Source organism: Halichoerus grypus, chromosome 1 (assembly GCF_964656455.1).
Source record: "Halichoerus grypus chromosome 1, mHalGry1.hap1.1, whole genome shotgun sequence".
Taxonomy (NCBI): Eukaryota; Metazoa; Chordata; class Mammalia; order Carnivora; family Phocidae; genus Halichoerus; species Halichoerus grypus.
Genome location: NC_135712.1, coordinates 149837794 through 149860614, shown reverse-complemented (window position 1 = coordinate 149860614; position 22821 = coordinate 149837794). Strand labels below are relative to the sequence as shown.

At 40.2% G+C, this 22821-nt stretch overlaps 1 protein-coding gene across 2 annotated transcripts in view; it reads left to right on the top strand.

Annotated features, from left to right (window-relative positions):
- Positions 1–22821, top strand: part of STAC (SH3 and cysteine rich domain) — a 153208-nt gene that overhangs the window by 101946 nt on the left and 28441 nt on the right. For both annotated transcript variants that reach the window (XM_036091329.2, XM_036091328.2), the window contains exons 6-8: positions 8545–8623; positions 19234–19298; positions 21158–21246. In XM_036091329.2, coding sequence (XP_035947222.1) covers positions 8545–8623; positions 19234–19298; positions 21158–21246 — 233 coding nt within the window. The remainder of the gene's footprint in view (positions 1–8544; positions 8624–19233; positions 19299–21157; positions 21247–22821) is intronic.

Sequence of the window (22821 nt, the reverse complement as noted above, 5' to 3'; positions counted from 1 at the left end):
CAGGGCAGAAGACATGGTTTTCTGAATGTCAATAAGGTATCCATTCATCACAGTCCATTTAAACTTCCTGACACTGGTTCTATCAGTAAATATTCTCGGAATTGTGCTCTGTGAAGGCATTGTTCTCAGGGCTGCAGGGAGACAAAGACAAATCAAATTGTACTTAAATATCTGTCACTTCACTCTTTCCCCAGAGTCCCACTTGCTTCAATGAAGAAAACAGAAACAATTGATTGGTACTTTAAAATGATTTTGCTTCCTTCCTGCAGGGTCAAATGGTAATGAACTTCAGCCACTTGCCATTCTTGCAGTTTTGTTATGTCCTAAAGTTAACATATTCCCACATAGCAAACTCTGTCCCACGCATTTATTTTCTTCCAGGGCTGTCAGGGCATTGGCCTTTACATTGTGGGGAAGTCACCGCCTGGCTGTTTCTAAATCGTTATGTTTCTTTAATGTGTTTTCAAATATTCTGGAATATAAAAGGCTGGATGGCTTTGGTAAGGCCAGCAGAAACCAAATTCAAAAACTTTCTGGAAGTCGGCTGGCTAGTTTGTGAATAATCTTCAGTTTCCTAAGATTAAATTAACATAATAATAGCAACCTTTTTTTGCCCATAAATTCTACATTTTATTTTATTTTTTTAATTTTACTTTATTATGTTATGTTAGTCACCATACAATACATCATTAGCTTTTGATGTAGTGATCTACGATTCATTGTTTTCATATAACACCGAGTGCTCCATGCAATATGTGCCCTCCTTAATACCCATCACTGGGCTAATCCATCCCCCCAGCCCCCTCCCCTATAAAACCCTCAGATTGTTTCTCAGAGTCCATAGTCTCTCATGGTTCATCTCCCCCTCCGATTCACCCCCTTCATTCTTCCCTTCCTTCTCCTAATGTCCTCCATGCTATTCCTTATGTTCCACAAATAAGTGAAACCATATGATAATTGACTTTCTCTGCTTGACTTATTTCACTTAGCATAAACTCCTCCAGTGTTGATGTAAAACTTGGGTATTCATCCCTTCTGATGGCTGAGTAATATTCCATTGTATATATGGACCACATCTTCTTTATCCGTTCATCTGTTGAAGGGCATCTCGGCTCTTTCCACAGTTTAGCTATTGTGGACATTGCTGCTATGAACATTGGGGTGCATATGGCCCTTCTTTTCACTACATCTGTGTCTTTGGGGTAAATACCCAGTAGTGTAATTGCTGGGTCATAGGGTAACTCTATTTTTAATTTTTTGAGGCACCTCCACACTGTTTTCCAAAGTGCCTGTACCAGCTTGCATTCCACTTGCATACCAACAGTGTAAGAGGGTTCCCCTTTGTCCACAACCTCTCCAACATTTGTTGTTTCTTGCCTTGTCAATTTTTGCCATTCTAACTGGTGTAAGGTGGTATCTCAATGTGGTTTTGATTTGAATTTCCCTGATGGCTATGATGTTGAACATTTTTTCATGTGTCTGTTAGCCATTTATATGTCTTCTTTGGACAAGTGTCTGTTCATGTCTTCTGCCCATTTTTTGACTTGATTATTTGTTTTCTGGGTGTTGAGTTTGAGAAGTTCTTTATAGATCTTGGATACCAGCCCTTTATCTGTAGTGTCATTTGCAAATATCTTCTCCCATTCTGTGGGTTGCCTCTTTGTTTTGTTGACTGTTTCCTTTGCTGTGTAGAAGCTTTTTATCTTGATGAAGTCCCAAAAGTTCGTTTTTGCTTTTATTTCACTAGCTTTTGGAGAACTATCTTGAAAGAAGTTGCTGTGGCTGATGTCCAAGAGGTTACTGCCAGTGTTCTCCTCTAAGATTTTGATGGATTCCTGTATTGAGGTCTTTCATCCATTTTGAGTTTATCTTTGTGTATGGTGTTAGAGAATGGTCGAGTTTCATTCTTCTGCATGTGGCTGTCTAATTTTCCCAACAACATTTATTGAAGAAACTGTCTTTTCCATTGCATATTTTTTCCTGCTTTGTCGAGGATTATTTGACCATAGAGTTGAGGGTCCATATCTGGGTTCTCTATTCTGTTCCATTGGTCTATATGTCTGTTTTTGTGCCAGTACCATGCTGTCTTGGTGATCACTGCTTTGTAATATAGCTTGAAATTGGGCAATATGATGCCCCCAGCTTTGTTTTTCTTTTTCAACATCTCCTTGGCGATTTGGGGTCTTTTCTAATTCCATACAAATTTTAGGATTGTTTGTTCCAGCACTTTGAAAAATGTCATTGGAATTTTGATCAGTATGGCATTGAAAGTATAGATTGCTCTGGGTAGCATAGACATTTTAACAATGTTTATTCTTCTGATCCATGAGCATGGAATGTTTTTCCATCTTTTTGTGTCTTCTTCAATTTCTTTCATGAGTGTTTTGTAGTTCCTAGAGTATAGATCCTTTACCTCTTTGGTTAGGTTTATTCTGAGATATCTTATGGTTTTTGGTGCTATAGTAAATGGAATCGTTTCTCTAATTTCTCTTTCTACAGTTGCATTGTTAGTGTATAAGAAAGCAACTGATCTCTGTGCATTGATTTTGTATCCTGCCACATTACTGAATTGCTGTATGAGTTCTAGTAATTTGGGGGTGGAGTCTTTGGGTTTTCCACATAAAGTATCATGTCATCTGTGAAAAGAAAGAGTTTGACTTCTTCTTTGCCAGTTTGAATAACTTTTATTTCTTTTTGTTGTCTGATTGCTGTTCCTAAGACTTCTGGTACTATGTTGAACAATAGTGGCAAGAGTGGGCATCCTTGACATCTTCCTGATCTTAAGGGAAATGTTCTCAGCTTTTCCCCATTGAGGATGATATTTGCTGTGGGTTTTTCACAGATGGATTTTATGAACTTGAGGAATGTCCCCTCTATCCCTATACTCTGAAGAGTTTTAATCAGGAAAGGCTGCTGTATTTTGTCAAATGCTTTTTCTGCATCAATTGAGAGGACCATATGGTTCTTCTCTCTCCTCTTATTAATGTGTTCTATCATATTAATTGATTTGTGAACGTTGAACCACCCTTGCATCCTGGGGATAAAGCCCACTTGGTCGTGGAGGATGATCCTTTTAATGTATTGTTGGATCCTATTAGCTAGGATTTTGTTGAGGATTTTGGAATCCATATTCATCAGGGATATCGGTCTGAAATTCTCCTTTTTGATGGGGTCTTTGCCTGGTTTGGGGATTAAGGTAATGCTGGCCTCATAGAATGAGTCTGGAAGCTTTCCTTCTGTTTCTATTTTTTGAAAGAGCTTCAGGAGAATAGGTTTTATTTCTTCTTTGAATGTTTGGTAGAATTCCCCAGAGAATCCATCAGGCCCTGGACTCTTGTTTTTTGGGAAGTTTTGGATCACTGCTTCAATCTCGTTACTGGTTATTGGCCTATTCAGGTTGTCAATTTCTTCCTGTTTCAGTCTTGGGCGTTTATAGGTTTCCCAGAAGGCATCCATTTCATCCAGGTTGCTCAGTTTATTGGCATATAGTTGTTGATAATAATATCTAATAATTGTTTCTATTTCCTTGGTGTTAGTCGTGATCTCTCCCCTTTCATTCATAATTTTATTAATTTGGGTGCTTTCTCTTTTCTTTTGAATAAGTCTGGCCAGTGGTTTATCTATCTTATTAATTCTTTCTAAGAACTAGCTTCTAGTTTCATTGATCTGATCTACTGTGTTTCTGGTTTCTAATTCATTGATCCCTGCTCTAATCTTAATTATTTCTCTTCTAATGCATGGCATAGGCATCGTTTGTTGTTTTTCTCTAGATCTTTAAGGTGTAGAGTTAGTTGGTGAATTCAGGATTTTTCTATTTTTTTGAGTGAGGCTTGGATGGCTATGTATTTCCCCCTTGGACCACCTTTGCAGTATCCCATAGGTTTTGGACCGATGTGTTTTCGTTCTCACTGGTTTCCATGAATTGTTTAAGTTCTTCTTTGATTTCCTGGTTGACCCAAACATTCTTGAGCAGAGTGGTCTTTAGCTTCCAAGTGTTTGAATTTCTGCCAAATTTTTTCTTGTGATTGAGTTCCAGTTTTAAAGTATTATGGTCTGAGAATATGCAGGGAATAATCTCAGTCTTTTGGTATCAGTTGAGACCTGATTTGTGACCCACTATGTGGTCTATTCTGGAGAAAGTTCCATGTGCGCTCAAGAAGAATAAGTATTCTGTTGTTTTAGGGTGGAATGTTCTGTGTATATCTATGAGGTCCATCTGGTCCAGTGTGTCATTCAAAGCTCTTGTTTCTTTGTTAATTTTCTGCTTAGATGATCTGTCTATTGCTGAGAGTGGAGTACTGAGGTCTCCTACAATTAACGTATTGTTATCAATATGATTCTTTATTTTGGTTAACAGTTGGCTTATGTAGATGGCTGCTCCCATGTTAGGGGTGTAGATATTTACAGTTGTTAGATCTTCTTGTTAGATAGACCCTTTAAGAATGCTATAGTGTCCTTCTGTGTCTCTAACTACAATCTTTAGTTTAAAATCTAATTTGTCTGATATAAGAATTGCTACCCCAGCTTTCTTTTGAGGTATGTTGGCATGGAAGATGGATCTCCATCCTTTCACTTTCAGTCTGGATGTATCTTTAGGTTCAAAATGAGTCTCTTGTAGACAGCATATGGATGGGTCCTGTCTTTTTATCCTATCTGCAACCTTGTGCCTTTTTATGGGAGCATTTAGGCTGTTCATGTTAAGAGTGATTATTGAAAGATTAATTTATTGTCATCATGTTGCCTGTGAAGACCTTGTTTTTATAGATTGTCCCTGTAAATTTCTGTTGTATATCACTCTTGGGGTCTTTCTCCTTTTATAGAACCCCCCTTAATATTTCTTTCAGGGCCTGCTTAGTGGTCACATATTCTTTCAGTTTCTGCCAGTCTTGGAAGGTCTGCATCTCTCTCTCCATTCTAAATGACAGCCTTGCAGGATAAATTATTCTTGGCTGCATGTTCTTCTCGTTTAGTACCCTGAATATGTCTTGCTGGGCCTTTCTGGCTTGCCAGGTCTCTATGGATAGGTCTAACGTTATTCTGATGTTCCTCCCTCTGTATGTAAGGAATCTCTTCCCCCAACTGCCCTTAAGATGATTTCCTTGGTTCTAAGAGTTTTACTGTGAGTTTTACTATTACATGCCGGGGTGTTGGCCTGTTTTCCTTGATCTTGGGAGGAGTCCTCTCTGCCTCTAGGACACGAATGTTTGTTTCATTCCCCAGATTAGGGAAGTTCTCAGCTACGATTTGCTCAAATATATCTTCTAGTCCTCTCTCTCTCTCCACCCCCTCAGGGATTCCAATACTTCTGACATTGAACGTTTCATGGTGTTACTTATTTCTCTGATTCTATTTTCATGGATTCTGAGTTGTTTTTCCCTGGCCTCCTCTTTTCCCTTTTTATCTATTAATTGGTCTTCTAGGTCACTAATTTGTTCTTCTGCCTCGTTTACCCTAGCTGTTAGATTATCTAGATTAGATTGGATCTCACTGATAGCATTTTTAATTTCTGCCAATTCAGCTTTCATTTCTGCCTTTAGAGATTCTATGTTGCCATTTATCGATTTCTCCATTCTAGCTATTGTCTTCACAATTGCTAGCCTGAATTCCATCTCTGACATCTTGGTTATATCTGAATCCATTTGTAAATCTGTGACATAAGTCATAATCTCTGAGTCTTTCCTATTTTGGAAATAAGAATGACGACTCCTAGTCATTCTGTTGAGGGGTGGTTGAGGGAATGTATGGAGTCCAAATTATTGACCACAACCCAAGCAAGATGCACCCATTTTCTAGGGACCTTAGGGTTGCTGGCCTCTTGTTTTCCCAGGCTGTCTTCTGGGGTAGGGGCCTGCTGTGCTGTTACTCAGGCAACCCTGTTTGGGCAGAGTTGCCCTGCCCCCTGTGGTGGGGGATGGGCTCAGTGGAAACCAGTTTTGGGGGGCTTTTGTTCTCTGGCGGCTTTCCACATCTCTTCTGAGAGTCAGAGCAGAAGAGACCGTTTCCAACCCTCTGCCTCAGAGCAGAGAGATCACAGTCTGTTCTTCAGTGAGCTCTCCAGGCCACACTATCTCCATTTCTGTCTGTGCTGCTATGAACTGCGGCATCCTGGGTTGTGTGCCCCTCAGCTGCGCTCCCAGTCCTCGCCTCCAGGTCGGGGCTCATCTCTGCCCTTTGTGCTTCTAAAACCACCAGCCACCCCCAGTTTCCACATGCAGCCCCACTGCCCTAAAGTCCTTTCCCCGCCGCTACCGGTCTGCGAGTCTGTGCCTGGTCCCCAGCACTGGAGGCTATCGCTCACTGGCAGTGTTGGATCCCCACGGCTAGGCTCCCTCCCACTGCCGTTTATCCTCCAGTATCTGCCCACGGAATCACAGCTCCCTGCTTCATACCTCAAAACCAACCGCCTGTGAGATTATGTTTGTAGAGATCCAGATCTGTCTTCTTACATCTCAGGCTGATTTCGTGGGTGTTCAGAGTGGTCTGGTAGATACCCAGCTCAATTCCGAGGACCAGTTGGAATAGAGTTCCCTACTCCTCCGCCATCTTTTCCCCAAAAAATATAAATTCTACATTTTAGATAAAACAGACAAATTACCCAAAAATCACCAACTATCAAAAATCACTCAAGAAGAAACAGATAACTTGGATAGCCCTATATTTGTTAAAGAATTTAATTTGTAGTTAAAAACTCTCCCACAGGGGCACCTGGGTGGCTCAGTCGGTTAAGTGTCTGCCTTCGGCTCAAGTCATGATCCCAGGGTCCTAATAATAGCAACTTTTATTCAGAAATAGTGAGCTTCAAAGGAGCAGGGTATAAGTGACTTAGAGATCCTGTGACATTTTTTTTTCTTCTTTCTGATGTGTCATGAACGTAAGAATGGCTGGGGAAAAGCTTAAAGCCAGATTATAACAAAAATCAGCCTCTAGAGGGTGGTGCTAAAGTGCTCTAGGGCTGACTAAGAGGGCTGGGAAGGCAAACTTGCTCCCCTGAAATAAGTTGTAAACAAATTGTTTTCAAAATGCGACCCTCTTCTGAGGCCCCCTAAATTCCTCTTCCAAAGAGGTGGGAGCCACGCAGATGAAAGCCGGGGCATCTGGTCCTTTGATAGAGGCAATCAGTGGACTGCTGATAAATGTTTAACCACCAGCTGGGGCCAGACCCTGATCTGCAGCATTTGCCAATTTCCATGGTGTAAATATTCCCACCCAGGCCTGTTTCACGCTCCCAATGTGATGGCCCTGAAGACTCTCAACAGCCCATTTGAGCCTCTCCAGCACAAGTGCATGAGCTCTGGAGACAACACTAGGGGTTCATACTCCAGCTCTGGCACTTAGTAGCTGTGGGACCTCAAGAAGGGTTACTGATTCCTCCCTGGGCTCCACATTCCTATCTGAAAAGTAGGTCTGTCACAGGATTACTGTGAAAAATAAATGGATACATCAATTGTACATAAAACAGCACATGATAAATGATCAGTAACCATTAGCCATTTAGAGTGATGTTGTTATTTCTGTAACCAAAGCGGAAGAATGGCTATGGCTTCTCATATTAAAAGAAAAGAAAAGGCAGAGTAAGTATTACATAAATAATTTTGCAGCAAGGGAAACAGCATTTAACTCATACCTAGGTAATGCATCTCTCAATTGTTCCCTATAATTAATACAAATCTTCCTCAACTTATAATGGGGTTACATCCTGATAAACTCATCATAAGTTGAAAATATCCTATGTCCAAAACGCATTCACTACAGCTAACCTCCCGAACATCATAGCTTAGCCTGGCCTAACTTAAACATGCTCAGAACAACTGCATTCACCTACACTTGGGCACAGTCATCTAGCAAAAAGCCTATTTGATAATAAAGTGTTGATTCTCTCATGTAATTGATTGAAACTGTGCTGAAAGTGACAAACAATGGCTGTGTGGGTGCAGAAGGGTTGTCAGTGTACTGTTTGCTGTTTGTCCGCCCTCATGATCGGGTGGCTGACCCGGAGCCCTGGGCACTGCTCGGCATCCCCAAAGAGGATCGTCCCACATAACTCCAGCCCGGGAAAAGATCCAAATTCAAAATTCAGTGTACAGTTTCTACTGAATGCGTACGGTAAGGTCAAAAAATCATAAGTCGAACCATCGTGGGGACTGTCTGTATTTAAAATTCACCTATAAAAGAGCTCTAGTGTTAGTGAGAATTTGACATGACAGGGTATGGGCAGGAATTCTGATTTCTCCCTATTGCGTCTTCCTGGGAAGAAGCCTGACTATGACCTGTGCATCTAGACATTCATTCAACACTCACTGAGTGCCTATCATGTGCCCCCTGCCCCCCAAACCTACAGACACACCGGAAGGGAGCTACAGCACCCACGAGGGAACACACAGCCTCTCTGAAGTTAGCCAGACAGACCAGAGATCAGTGATTGGATTCCTCAGACAGTGTCAGGCAAATTCTACCTTGATTCCTCTACGGATGTCGAATTTCTCTGCTCAGTTGGCCCACTGAAAGGATTTTGCTCATTCCGTGTTGTTCCCTCTTTTCTCTAAGACTTCAGATCTCGTGGAGGTTCCTGAAGAACCTGACGGGCCAGGAGGTGGGTATGACCCACGGAAACGCAGCAACAGTGGTGAGTGAGCGAGCGGGGGCGGGGGAAAGTCATACCCCCAGCAGGGATGTGAAGGGCACTGCTCATCCTGGGCCGTGGCCAGGGAAACTTGACTTCCAGTTCTCTTCTTTCTCTGCTAGCTCTGGAATTCAGTCTGAGCAGGTGTTCAGTATTCTGGAGGGAAACTGGGCATAATTCCTAGTGGATCTCCGTGATTTGACTGCAACTTTCCCTGAGTTCTCATCCCTTGTGGACTTAGCTTCATTGGGGTCTAGGAGTCACTTCTGGACCTTTTTGTTAATACATCATTTCCCCCACTGACCTACATTAGATTAGCAAACCATTCTGGAAAGAAGCCACTCCCTTGCTACAGCTGAAGTACCCCAGACCAGGTGGGTGGTGAGGTCACCAGGTGAGTACCGGCCTCACACGTGGCTCTTCCCCAGCACAGATAACTAAGACTCAAAAACTGATCTGTATGATCTAGCCAAATATTCTATATAAATGTTATTTCATTTTTTCATGGCTTAGGCCCTTGTTAACAATCATTTCTAGAATTTTTATTGAATGCTAACTACATACTGTTGCTTGCTAACGTTAAGAAAGAACAACCTCTTAAACCAGAGTTTAAAGAAACAACCAGCCCCTTATGGAGGAATCTTGCCGAGCCTCTCTGATGTCAACAACTACTTAATCTCCACTCATTTATGCAAAAGGTATTTATGAAGTATTTACTATGACCGGCAAAAGTACATGAGTCACCAGGCTCTCCTCAGGTCTCTCATAACCTAGCCAAGTTGCGGGTTCTGATTTGCGTTGTTAACCTGGGCTGAATGCGTTCTCCTGGTGGAAGTTATCCCTGCATGGGAAGCATGGGGATGTGCAGCCTTGGGTAGATTTTTCACTTGGCTAGTCGCCTCTGCCCTTTCCAGACTGGAAGCAGAAGGTCTGCATTCAGTACCCCAAAGCTGCCTTCTCAGCAACTGTCTTATGAGGTATCTCTTCCATTTCCTTAGCTCTAGGAGTTCATTTATGTCTCTTCTCTAGTTAGGATGGTGTCTCTGTGATTCCCACATGAGAATCTTCTGTGATTCTCCTTCCTAAATAAGCATCAATGTTCACCATGGCCCCCTTGCCAAGCCCACTCACATCTGCTAGAGTGCACTGCTAGGCTAAGGATTCTTTGGCATCACATAGAGAAAACTGCACTTTCAGATCAATGTAAACATTCACTGAGCACTTAGCAGTGTCATTAGAGAGACAAATTAGAGTGCCGGCCACCAGGGGAACCTCACAGCGGGGCAGTAATCCTACAGGGCCACCCAGCCCAAGTCTGTCTAACACCGCAGATACGGCAACTGAATTTGGCCAGAATTCTTCAGCATCTGAGCACGAACTCACCAGACACAGGTATGAAGCCAGATCTTCATGTTAACACTTCAAGTCTGGTCAGCTGCTCTGTCCTCTGAGTCTGACTTCTGCCTGCATCCTTCCCTGACACGTCTCACCAAATTGCTCATCACTAACTGCATGGACATATTTGGTCCTCAGCCCCTCCTTGCTCTGGAGGCTGACCACTGGACTTCACTCAGTGGTCACATGGCGTCAAAACAATGACCTGGTCTCTCTGCGTCAATCTCCTCATCTCTGAAATGAAGATAATGATAGTACCGAATCCATAAGGTGCTGTGATCATTAAATGAAATAATGAATGTAAATACTATACATACATTGATGAATCTGAAACTTCAGGCCCCTCTGCTGCCTCCAGATGCCTATCGCCCACTGGACACGGCGATCTGAATGCGGAGCAGGCATCGTGACGTTAACACACCCAAACTGGACTCTTGATTCACTCACCTACCCACCCACCCCAACCGGCGCTTCCCCGTTTGTCCCTGCTCAGTAAATAGGAACTCCGTTCTGCTAGTCAATCTTACTCCAGGTCAGAACTTTTGGCATCAGACTTGACTCCCCCCTTCTTCTCACATCTTGTAGCCAATCTGTCAGTAAATCTTACTTTCTACTCTTCAATCATTCCCGGTATGTGCCCACTGCTTACCTCTCTGCCTCAGGCATCCCAGCCAGCGGTATTGGTGCTCTTGCTCACCTCTTCCTAAGTAGTTAAGGTCTCTGTTTGCCCTGGAGATTTCTTTACTCAGAAAGTGGTCTTCGATAAGTTTTTATGTGAAGGAGTTATATTTGAGAATCATCAAAGTGAAGCATGTTTGCTTGTAATAAACTCATCATGAGGTCATCAAGTGTCAAAGGTGCAACCTAGAGCCTCTCCACTCTCAAGTGTGGCCCATGGACCAGCATCCTGGACATCACTAGAGAGGCTGATAGAAATGCAGAACCTCAGGCCTTTCCAGAGCTGCAGAATGATAATTTGAATATTAATCTTATTAAAGTTCAAGAAGCAGGATGAGAAGTCATCTAGTCCAACTCCCTCCCCTCCAATACACACAACACCCATACATACACACACAAACACATACTGTGTGGATAAGGAAACTGAGGCAAGATGTAATACACTCAAAGACACAAAGTTGAATGTTTGCCATTTCTTTTATGTTAAGAGGCATTTTTAGAGCCTCATTCAAAGAAATCTGTTGAAAGAACTTAGCAAGCAATAAACCTCTGTAAAGCTTTGGGGATCTATTAGCTATTCCTTTGATCAGCAATCGCTTTCTTTACAATGCACCCTTGGAAGCTGGAGGGATTAATTATGCAGCAGTTTGCTTCAAAACATGTTCTTGTGATTGGATTTAATCCCCTGTCCATGCAGTTTGGGAAACAACGCAGAGAAAACACCCTGCTTGTGTGTCCAGGCTCCCACTGGTCTCCCCACAGTCATGGCATGGAGGGTGCTGGCTTTTCAGAAGCAGCACTTGGCTCCCGGTCACAAGCTGTTCTGCATGACACGTTTCATTTATGTTCTAAAAATTACACAGTGCATACAGGTGTTGTTTCTGCCAGCCAAGTGTCATGTCAAAATCCTTGAGGAGGATTTCCAAAGGCACCTTGGAAGAGGTTACAGTTCATACTCCTTTCTTTTTTACCAAGCATGCAGTCTCTGTTTTCTCTCTCATGAAAGATGTTGGGCAGGTCTGACTGTTTCTGGTTGTTGTTTTCAACACTATTTGTGGATGCATCAGAGGGGAGGGTTGCTCTCTTCACCTTTGGCCAGAAACTCCACTTGAAGCAATGTGATGAGCAAAGGGAGAAGTAAAATCTAGGCTGCCTATTTCAGCTCAAAATGCCAAATAATGACATTATTGGCTGCCTTCAATAATTGCATTTCAGTGTGACTTCTATGTGATTATAAATTTCCTGGAAGAGAAGCAGAGGGAAGAGAACATAAGTAAGACAAATACCTAGAAATATTCTTCAAAAAGAACGGGGTTAATCACATCCACTGGAGGATATTACAAAGCCCAATGATACCTTACTTTTCACTGAAGCAAAGAAATTTTGCCCAGAAAGGAAAAAAGCAAGCTCGGATTTGGAAAATTTATCCTTGCCTTTAACATACACTGATTTTATATCTCACATTTTGATTTGTCACCCAGAAAAGGAAGCAAATATTTTAATGCCTTCTTTGACAGATACCCTAGTATCTAGATGTCTCATATCTAGAGCAGGTAAAGGTCTTTTTAAAAGCATAGAGGACTCTCTTTCCAGCTATGTGGAGGGCTGGATGTTTAGAGAAATTTTTTTCTACTTTAGCACACCTAAAATTGCTGGGAAAAAGAATTAAAAAGAAAGTTCCAGTTAATGCGTGCCTGAGCTGGCAGCAACATAAGGCAATTCCTTAGAGTCTAGAAATGACAATAAAGCATGAATCCAGAGACATAAGCAGGTGAAGGCTATTGTTTATTCTGCACATCCCTGGGGCCTCAGATTGGGGAAGAATAAGCTCCTTATATGGTCAATAGGGAACAAGACCTGGCGAGCAGGCAGAGTAATAGGTTCGATGAGAGGCCCTTTGGGAAAATGCTGATACCCCAAAAGGCACCCTTAGTAGCACTAGGAAAAAAGAATGCCCTGCAGAGGAATTTAGTAAAGAAAAATGCTATATTGGCCTTAGCTCAAGTGGGGAAGAAAAGAAAGAAATGGAATAAGAGCAGGAAGGAAGAAAAAGAGAAAACAAAGGAGGGAAGAAACTCTTAATTTGGTTTAGGGCCTGAATTCATACTACCTCTGTGGACAAAGTAAAATAATTTAAAATTTTAGTTGAATTTCTTTAAAGTAGCCCAGTTGGATAAATGCACCAGACATTTGGCAGAAGTAATACAAATGGCCTCTGGAGGAAGAGAATTTAAACCCAGACCTCAGAAGTTTCCACAAATGAACTTCCAAAAGACATGAGCTAAAAATTGAAATACACCAAATACATGAGAAAATGAGCTACCATGTGTAAGAGTTAGCCAAAACCACCTTTTTTATGATCAGACTTCAGAGATTATATATGTTGGAATTATCAAATAAAGAAATATCTTACTAGGGATGCCTGGGTGGCTCAGTCAATTAAGCATCTGCCTTCGGCTCAGGTCATGATCCCAGTGTCCTGGGACTGAGTCCCACATCAGGCTCCCTGCTCAGCAGGGAGTTTCCTTCTCCCTCTCCTTCTGCCTGCTGTTCCCTCTGCTTGTGCTCTCTCTCTCTCTCTGTCAAAGAAATAAATAAAATCTTAAAAAAAGAAATATCTAACTATATAGTTATATCTATTTAAAAATATAAAAAATGGACTAGAACACACAACAAAAGAGTAAGACACTATCCAAGTTGAACAGGCAAATTTTAAGAAAACCAAACAGAACTTTTAGAAATTAAAAAAAGAAGAAGAAATTTGCTTGTTGGATTTAATAGCATATTAGATATAGCTGAAGAGAGAATTCGTGGCATGGAATACACAGGCAAAGAAATTTCTTACTGTAGAGCCAGGGAGACAAACCAATAGAATTCATGACTTGAAAGAGACACAGAAGATGAGCAGGAAAGTCCAACATGCATCTAATTGACACTTAAAAGGTACATAATGAGAGAATGGGAGAGAGACAATATTCAAGAAGATAGTAGCTAATATGTTTCAAAATTTATTAAAGACACCATTCCTCAAATTCAGAAATTTATACCTAGACCCATCTTAGCAAAACTGCAGAATTACAAATGTTAAATGCAGACTGAAAGACAGATTACCTGCAGAGGAATGAAAACTAGACAGACAACTCTTTCTTGTAAGTGACAATAGAACCAAGTAACAGTAGAACAGTATCTTCAGTAATCCAAAAGAAAAGTAACTCTTAAGATAGAACTGTAAATGGAGCAAAAGCAAAACTTTCAAAAATATATATTCAGACCAACACTGTGTCTACAGAGCAGTGAAGAAAGATCCACTCAAGAAATTTCAAAATGATGTAGTTCAGAGAAGAAAATGTGACCTCAGAGGAAGGACTGAGGAGCAAGAAATGAAGCATGAAGAAAGAACCAAGTGAACATTGGCTACATAAAAACATAACGATGTTAGCAAAAAGTTGTTAATAAAACGTTTTACTAACTGAAATACTGGGTATTTAAGTAAGAAATGGGCATTCAAAGATTTTCATATTAACTAGAAGGAAATTAAAGATATTCTTTCACTTTAGATTTTGTTAAGTTAAATATACCTCATAAAATTTTTAGACTAACCACTAGAAGATTAAAAAAATAGCTTTAGCCATATAACCTAAAAAGAAGAAAGGGGAGAGGGCACAGAAGTAGAAGAAAAAGCATAGAAAATTGGAGACAAATAGAAAATACAAAATAAAATGCTAGAAGAGAATCCGAATTTATCAGTAATCAAAATTAATGTAAATTAACTAAGCCCTAGATAAAAGAGCTTTACACACTGGATTGTTTAAATGACTACTTATAACAGTCTAAAACATGAGGATATAAAAAGTTTAAAAGTAAAAAAATACATATATTTTAAAAGGCAAAAGATAGATTGTATAGCTGTATTAATGTCTGAAAAAAATGGACATTAAAATCAGAAAAGCATTACTAGGGGGAAAAAAAGCATCATTATATGATCATGTCCACTTCATCAGAAGATATAAATTCTAAACTCGTGTCTACTTATATAGCCCCAAAGTGACAGGAACTCAAGGAGCAATTGATAGAAGCATTAGGGAAATTGACATTCCCCTTCACAGTGAGAGGTTTTAACATGCCTCTCAAGTCATTGGCAAAGCAGATGCATAAAAAGATTCAGTATTTAGAGAATCTGAGGACACATTTGACAATCCTAGTCTAATTGACTTAAAAAGGGCACTCCATCTAACAAATGGAGAATTCACATTCTTTTTAAGGACACGGAACAATTATAAAAATTGATCACCTGCTAGACCATAAAGAAAGCTTCATAAATTTCCACAGCATTAATATTATAGAGAACACACCTTTCTAACTATAATGCAAATAAGATAGAAACCAATCACCAAAAGATATAGGAGAACCCATCATTTCGAAAATTAAAACATACATTCAAAAAGCTCATGTGTCAAAAAAGAATTTATAATGAAAATTGGAATATACTTAAGTCATAATGAAAACACTACAGATCAAAATTTGTGGGATGTAGCTAAATTGAGACTAGAATATTTTGCTTTAAAAGTATTCTATGGGCACCTGGGTGGCTCAGTCAGTTGAGCATCTGACTTTGGCTCAGGTCATGATCTTGGGGTCCTGGGATCAAGCCCCGCATCAGGCTTCCCACGGAGCCAGGAGTCTGCTTCTCCCTCTCCCTCTGCCCCTTCCCCTGCTCATGTGCTCACTCTCTCTCAAATAAACAAATAAAATTTTTAAAAAATAAATAAAAGTATTCTATTAAAAAATAAAAAGCCCGAAAAGTAATAACCTAAGCATCATATTTGAGAAGTCAAAAAAGAGAAATAGAATAAGCCCCCAAAAAGCAGTAGGAAGGCAATAAAAAGGTCATGATCTCAGAGTCCTGAGATCAAGCCCCACGTCAGGCTCCACACTCAGTGCAGAGTCTGCTTGAAGATTCCCTCACCCTCTGCCCTCCCCCACTCACATTAGTGTTCTCTCTCTCTCATAAATAATCTTTAAAAAAAAGAAATAAAGAAAACTCAAAATCACTAAGAATTTTTTTTTTTGAGAGAGAGCACGAGCTAGAAGAGAGAGAATCTTTTTTTTTAAGTTTTTTTTTAAGATTTTATTTATTTATTTGACAGAGAGAAACACAGCAAGAGAGGGAACACAAGCAGGGGGAGTGAGAGTGGGAGAAGCAAGCTTCCCCCTGAACAGGGAGCCTGATGCAGGTTTGATCCCAGGACCCCGGGATCATGACCTGAACCGAAAGCAGACGCTTAATGACTGAGCCACCCAGGCACCCCGGGAGAGAGAGAGAATCTTAAGCAGACTCCACAGCCAGCACAGAACCCAACAAGGGGCTCAGTCTCATGACCCTGAGATCATGACCTGGGCTGAATTCAAGAGTCGGGTTGCTTAAGCAACTGAGCCACCTGGGCATCCCTACAATCACTAACAATGTTTTTAAGAATAAAAGAGATGAAGCAAAAGGCAATAATGAAAAGGGATGACTATGACAGAGATTGAAAGGAAAATAAAAGAATCCCATGACCAATTTCATGCCAATAAATTTTAAAACCTTTTTGAATGGACGCATATCAAGAAAAAGATCAATGACCAAAATCTGACTCAGGAAGAAATAGAAGATCTGAGAACTTAAATTTGCTTCTAGTCATAATAGAAAATGAGTCAATATTTTAAATTTTGCACAGCGAAAATACCAGGCCCAGACAACTTTAAAAGTAAACTCAACCAAATATTTAAGGAATGGAAAATTTCCAGATTATGTAAGCTCTTTCAGGAAAATGAAAAAGTTGCAGGGAAGAACGGCTGCTATATTCTTTAACTTAGTTTATCAGGCTAGTCTGTGACCTCAAAACCAATTGAAGGCAGCTTGAGAAAGGAAAATCACTGGCTAGTCTCCATCCTGAATATGGATGCAGAAATCTGAAACAGAATCTTAGTAAACTGAATCCAATAATTTTTTTAAAGATTTTATTTATTTGAGAGAGAGAGAGAGAGAGAGAGAGAGAGCATGAGCTGGGGGAGGGGCACAGGGAGAAGCAGATGCCACGCTGAGGGGGGAGCCCAACGCGGGGCTCGATCCTGGAACTCTGGGATCATGACCTGAGCCAAAGGCAGACACCTAACCTACTGAGCCACCCAGGTGCCCCCGATAATTATTTTTTAAAAGTAATGCATAATTAACCAAGTTAGATTTATTCCAGGGATGCACATATGTGTTTGTATTAGATAAGCAAGTAACATAACTTGTACATTACCAGCTTAAAGAAGAAAAACCAGATAACCATCTCATTAGAAAACGAAGTGGTGGACATGGTCTTCACAGGACTACAAAGTGAAAAAGAATATGAAAAAGGAAAAGAAGAAAGTCCTTTGGGGATGTGGCAGAAACTAAAGATTCATTTGCTTCCGTAACATTAGAAAATATGTCTGCATAATGGATATATTCTCTGAGTACTTGTCCTGGGTGAAATCAGCAACCTAATAATTTTTAATAAAACAAATTTAAAGCACCAAGCAGAAAAAGTATATATTTGTAGTAAAATAGTTACCTTTCTTTATTCTTTTTCCCTCAAATCAAAGTCTTAGAAATAGCCCATAGGAATGGGTTTTTAAATCTTTTTTTTTTTTTTTTTTTTTGCAGTGGTCTGCTTTCAGTCATATAGTTAAAAATACATTTGGAGTCACTTCAAATAATTTTCGGCATAGTTCACAAAACTGGTACATATTTTGAACCAGATGGTTAATGGATATTCAATAAAAAGCTTAAAATGTGAAATTGCAAAATTGTAAAATCAGTTCAAACTGATATGTAGCCTATGAAGTCTCCCTTTTTAAGTCCAATCAAGAATTTTCTAGGAACATACTCTACGTTTTTCCTGCAGATATTCAATATTCTTTTAGAAGTATCCAGTTTTATATACTTATGGGATCAAATATTTACACCAAGCTCTTAGGGAATCACATAATCCCAAAGAAGAGTATCATTGGCCTCCACTCAGTTCAAATTAGTAAGGTGAGTAGCCAGATATTGAGGCAGACAAGGCCCATAGGATCATTTTCCACTTACCTACAAACCAGAGTTCCTCCAATGACTGCATATTTATGCCTAGGCTTCCAAGGAATCATGGAATTTCATGCACAGGCTCTGGAACTATAAACTGTGGAGAATAGATGTTTACTGAGCATCAGTACGTTTACAGAGGCTCTTGTTCTGAAGCATGTTTTCTGCATCACAGTTATTGAGTTCATTTTAAGGACAGTGGAGATGTCAATGCAGTAACTAAAATAGGTTATAGAGTTTTCTGTGGTGTGTGTCTCCTCCTTTACTGGTATTTCCTTATAATCTGAAAGGAGACCAAAGGGAAGAAGAAAGCAGCAATGTGTTCTTTTTAAATGTCAAGTCATCTAGCTGGTAGGTTAGACACCAAAACTCTATTGTACACACTTGGAAACACTTGCCACATTTTTGTTTGAGGCAGATACATGCGGTGAGAATAAGGCTGTCACGTTGGTCACTGGGGTGAATGTGGCTGACCGAACTAGCTAAGGCAGAGCCCCCCAATACCCATCAGAGATCTCCGCCAGCTGTGCATGTGGACAGTGAAAACTCCTGCCCATTTGGGGAAGCTTTGTTCTTTATTAAAGACCACAGAGTGGCTGCTTCAATGCAAAAGGAAAAGAATTACATATTTCAAAACAAACTAAATGAGAAACCACTACTTGTTTTTTATTGTGAATAATAGTCCCAATGCATTGACAATAAGTGATCCAGGAAATATTTTGCAGTTTAAAACTAAAGCTTTAGGGGCGTCTGGGTGACTCAGTCTGGGTGACTCAGTCCATTCCATTTGGACATAGGTCATGATATCAGGGTGGTGAGATCAAGCCCCACATGGGGCTCTGCACTCAGCACTCAGTGGGGAGTCTGCTTGAGATTCTCTTTCCCTCTTCCTCTGCCCTTTCCACCCCCCTCTCAAATAAATAAATCTTAAAAAAAAAAAAAAAAAAACTAAAGCTTTAATGTGCAAAATAGAATATAGATATCAAGAAACTGGAATCAAGATATTGAAAATAGATAAAAGAATCTGGTATTTAGAAAAGGTCATTCAAATACAATTAGGCCATCCCTCACTCACTGTTCCATTAACAAATGATTTGATACATTCAACAGATGAATAACATTGTTTCAAAGATGAATGAAATGCGCTGCCAAATAAGGCCAAGTTGTGAACACAACTGCCAAGTATTCAGGAGGATGCATGCTCGCTGGAGGCATGGACACGGGTGTGGGCATGCAGAGGAGGTGGTGCGGAATGCCACCTGGGGGCGCAGGGGAAGCCTCACGTGGAAGATGACGTGAAAGCTGTGTCACTAAGATGAGGAAAAGGCAGTGAGGAGGAAAGTAGAAGCTAGGGAACAGGGAACACATAAAGCCACATCTTCCAGGCATGATTCCAAAACATGGTGACTGGATTCATAAAGCACCTGCTTTTTCTTGTCTCCTTCAGTTTTTACTTATCCAGAAAATGGCACTGACGATTTCAGACACCAAGCAAAGAACATAAACCACCAGGTATTTATCGCTGTGTTAACCTTAAAAAATTGTTTTACCGGCAAAATATAGGTTTATTCAGAAACAGCAGAAAATGTCAATGCAGGACAAGTAAGCTAAGGCAAAACCATAGGCAATCCCACCAAGCAAAGAAGGGAAAAGCTGTTTTATAGAGAAGAGGGGAATAATTGGGGAGACTGTTATAAACAAAAAGTCCATTGGAGGAAACTAGGCGCGCTAAATATAGTGGATTTTCATTGGCTGAGCTGAGTCTGTCTTTCATTGGCTGAGCCGTTTTCCTTCCCTCCTCCTGCTGGGATAGTAAAGTCGTAGCTAACGTAGTGTCCGGAGCAAGGTCTAAACTGACGACTACGAGTAATGGGGCGTAAGAGCTCCCCTGCCCAACCTCCTGACTCCATTTTAGTGAGAATTCCCTCTGTTAATTTTCGCAGATGTCGCAGAAGACAGACCAGGCAGGGTCCTTAGATCACACTGCAGGTCACTACCTAAGTGGGTTGTGAAATCAAGTTAGTAGGTCCTAGAACAGAATAGAGTGTAGAACAGAACAGAAAAGAATAATGTAGCATGACGTGCCATAGCACAGATAGCATAAAACCGATAGATGTCGCTGAACAGAACTATCACAGGGCATCGAAGGTAAGAAGGATAAGTACTGTGTTGTATTCTTTTTGTTACCATTGTATATGTTATATACAAATTGATATATAACGTAAGGTGTGTAAATTACATAATTACGTAATCTATTATGACCATATTTTATAGTATGTAAGTATATATTTATTACATTTTATGCTCATTTATATATGATATATAATTATAAATACCTATCTATATAATTAGAACAAGATAGACTGGGACAGAAGTATATAACATAAGGTACTTGAGCTTTGGATAACAGAGTGAGTCAAAGTTGTTCACAACTTTTCTTTATGTCTTACATAGTATATGTTTATCATATTTTTATGTATTTAAATATATTATACAATTATATGTTGTATATATAATTTTACATACACATATATAACGTGTTAAATAGTGATATGTGTATATATTGCTTATGTTATATTGTGTATTATAAAATAGTAATATACATTTTGTATATTATATAATTTGTGTTTATTATATATTACAAAGTGAAAACATTTATATAGCATTGACATATATTTGGATAATAATAATGGGTAATATTTATATAACACTTATAAGACTCTTGGATAACCTATAAATTGAGAACAACAATGGGGGGCTGTTGTGAGGTTCAAGTGTGCTAATGCGTGTAACATAATGCCTGGCACACACAGTAGGCTATCAAAAATGGTAGCTTTTATTACCGTTATTGCAAGATTTCATGGTCAGGAGATGGTGCTTCTTTGATAGAAACTAAATCGGTCTGATGTCAAAAACTATGCTTTTTTCACAACATGCTTGAACTAATTGCCCCTCACTATACCGGAGTCCCTTTGATAGGCTAGATACCAAATTTTAGGCTAACTGATAAAAAGTCAATTTTAGGAAGTGGAAGTTGTTTACTATTCATATGTCCCTATTTCTATAGCGCGAATATTCCCATTCTTGGGGCTAAGCCTGTCACCTTTCGTGAACAACAGTAGCAAAGAAAAAATTTATTTGAAGAATTCGTAGTTATTTCTGACAGATTTCTACATAATTGGTTGTGGTTTCTAATGAAATCAAACTTAGCTAAGAAATTGAAAATAAACCTACGGTTGAAACAAAGCCTCGAATAATAGTTAGGTATTTTAACACTCATGATCCGTACCCTAGAATTATATTGCATTCACTTAATTCATTTTCTGTTTTCCTCCTTCATTCTCTCATTGGTCTTTTATTTTCTCTTCCAGGGATCTCTCTCCAAAGAACCATTACAGATGAACACCTATGTTGCCTTGTACAAATTTGTACCACAGGAGAATGAAGATTTGGAAATGAGGTAAAAAAAATTTTTTTTAAGAAAAAAGAAAGAAAGACAATTTAAAGCCAGTGTTTTCCATGTGAAAAAAAGAATTCAATTAGTGCTACCTCCTAATGCTATGGAGCAGTGATTCTCACACGTGAGTGAGCATCCAGTGACCTGCCGGGCTCGTGAGCTCGTGAGCAGGCAGATTACTGGGCCCTATCCCTGCAGTTTCTGATTCTGCAGGTCTGGGGGGTTAAGCTTGAGAATTTGCATTTCTAAGTGGTCAGCAGGAGGTTCTGATGCTGCTGATCAGGGACCCACTTTAAGGAGCACACTTAGTGCATCAGCAGCAGAACCGCCAATGAGTGTTTGCGTGAAGCTTGAGCGTCGAATGCACTTGGCATCCTGTGGGGTCTAACAGGGAATCAAAATCAATTGTCTTTAATGGCCAAATTGACATGGATTAAAGGATCAAACTAAAACCGTTCGTTTATCCTGGCAGCTCCCCACTGCTGCCCGCCCTGAGCTGTGCTTTTGTTTCAGGATCCATCCCACTTCATGGTACCTGAAACACAGGGGAGGATAAGGTGAGCTTTGGGACCCTTGAGCAATCCGAACACAGTTTAGGTTGTTCCTGTTTCAGGGATAGTGAAGCTGGAGTCAGCACTGAGTTCACATGCTACTTGTTGTGTGACCTTAAGCAATGTGTAAACATTTCATTGCTCTGATTTCCTTACTTATAAAATAATAACAATGACATGAGGTATTTTTGAGGATGAAATGAGTAATGTTCATTAAGCATATAGCACAGTTCCTCGTCATCATAAACACTCAGTAACTGATAGTTATTACAATTTTTATAATGTGGTGTTCACTGGCCTATCTCAGAGAAAATGCTTTATTCCTTTCCTCCATGCATGACCGCAAAACATAAGGGTTTGGTGTTTTTTAGCCCTGGAGCAGGAAAGAAGGGGCTGCTTTTCTAGTCACATGTTCCCTCAGAGATAGGTTCTTTCCTCTTCTGAAAAGAACAGACAGCTAAAGTAGCACTGAAAACTATTGAAAGGCCAGAGCATTAGGGATATAGCCTCCATTTTGAGGTAGACTCCACTTGTCTGAATATCATGGAGGCCAAGTTACCAGTTGCCAATCACTGCCTTCACATGGCTTCTGGAAGGTGTTTTCTCTCAACCCTGAAGCTCTTTGGGCTTCTCCTCCTCAGACTGTGCCATTTCCCAGGCATGGTCCCTCTCCCGCTTGCCTGAATGTGGTTTCCCACTTCAGTGATATCTGCCTCTCCTCTTTCACTTTACCCAAAGCCCCATAAAAGGAAAGAGCTACCAAAATGTCTCCAACTAGCCCCCCTTTCCCAGGTTCCATGTGCCATGAGGTCAAGCCCAGCAGCGTGGCTGCCCCTCATCCAGCAAGACTTGATAGCCGATGTGTGTATCCTGACAGAGTCTGGCTTGTACCCAAGGTCAGCTTGGTTTCAGTATTCATTTGCCATCTTCTTCCAAGTGATTCTTGGGCCTTTCCAGAGCAGAGTTTAGGGCCTGAGTCCTAGCGTCTGGGATTTGTTCAGACAAGTAGGCTCTTATAATCTGAGTT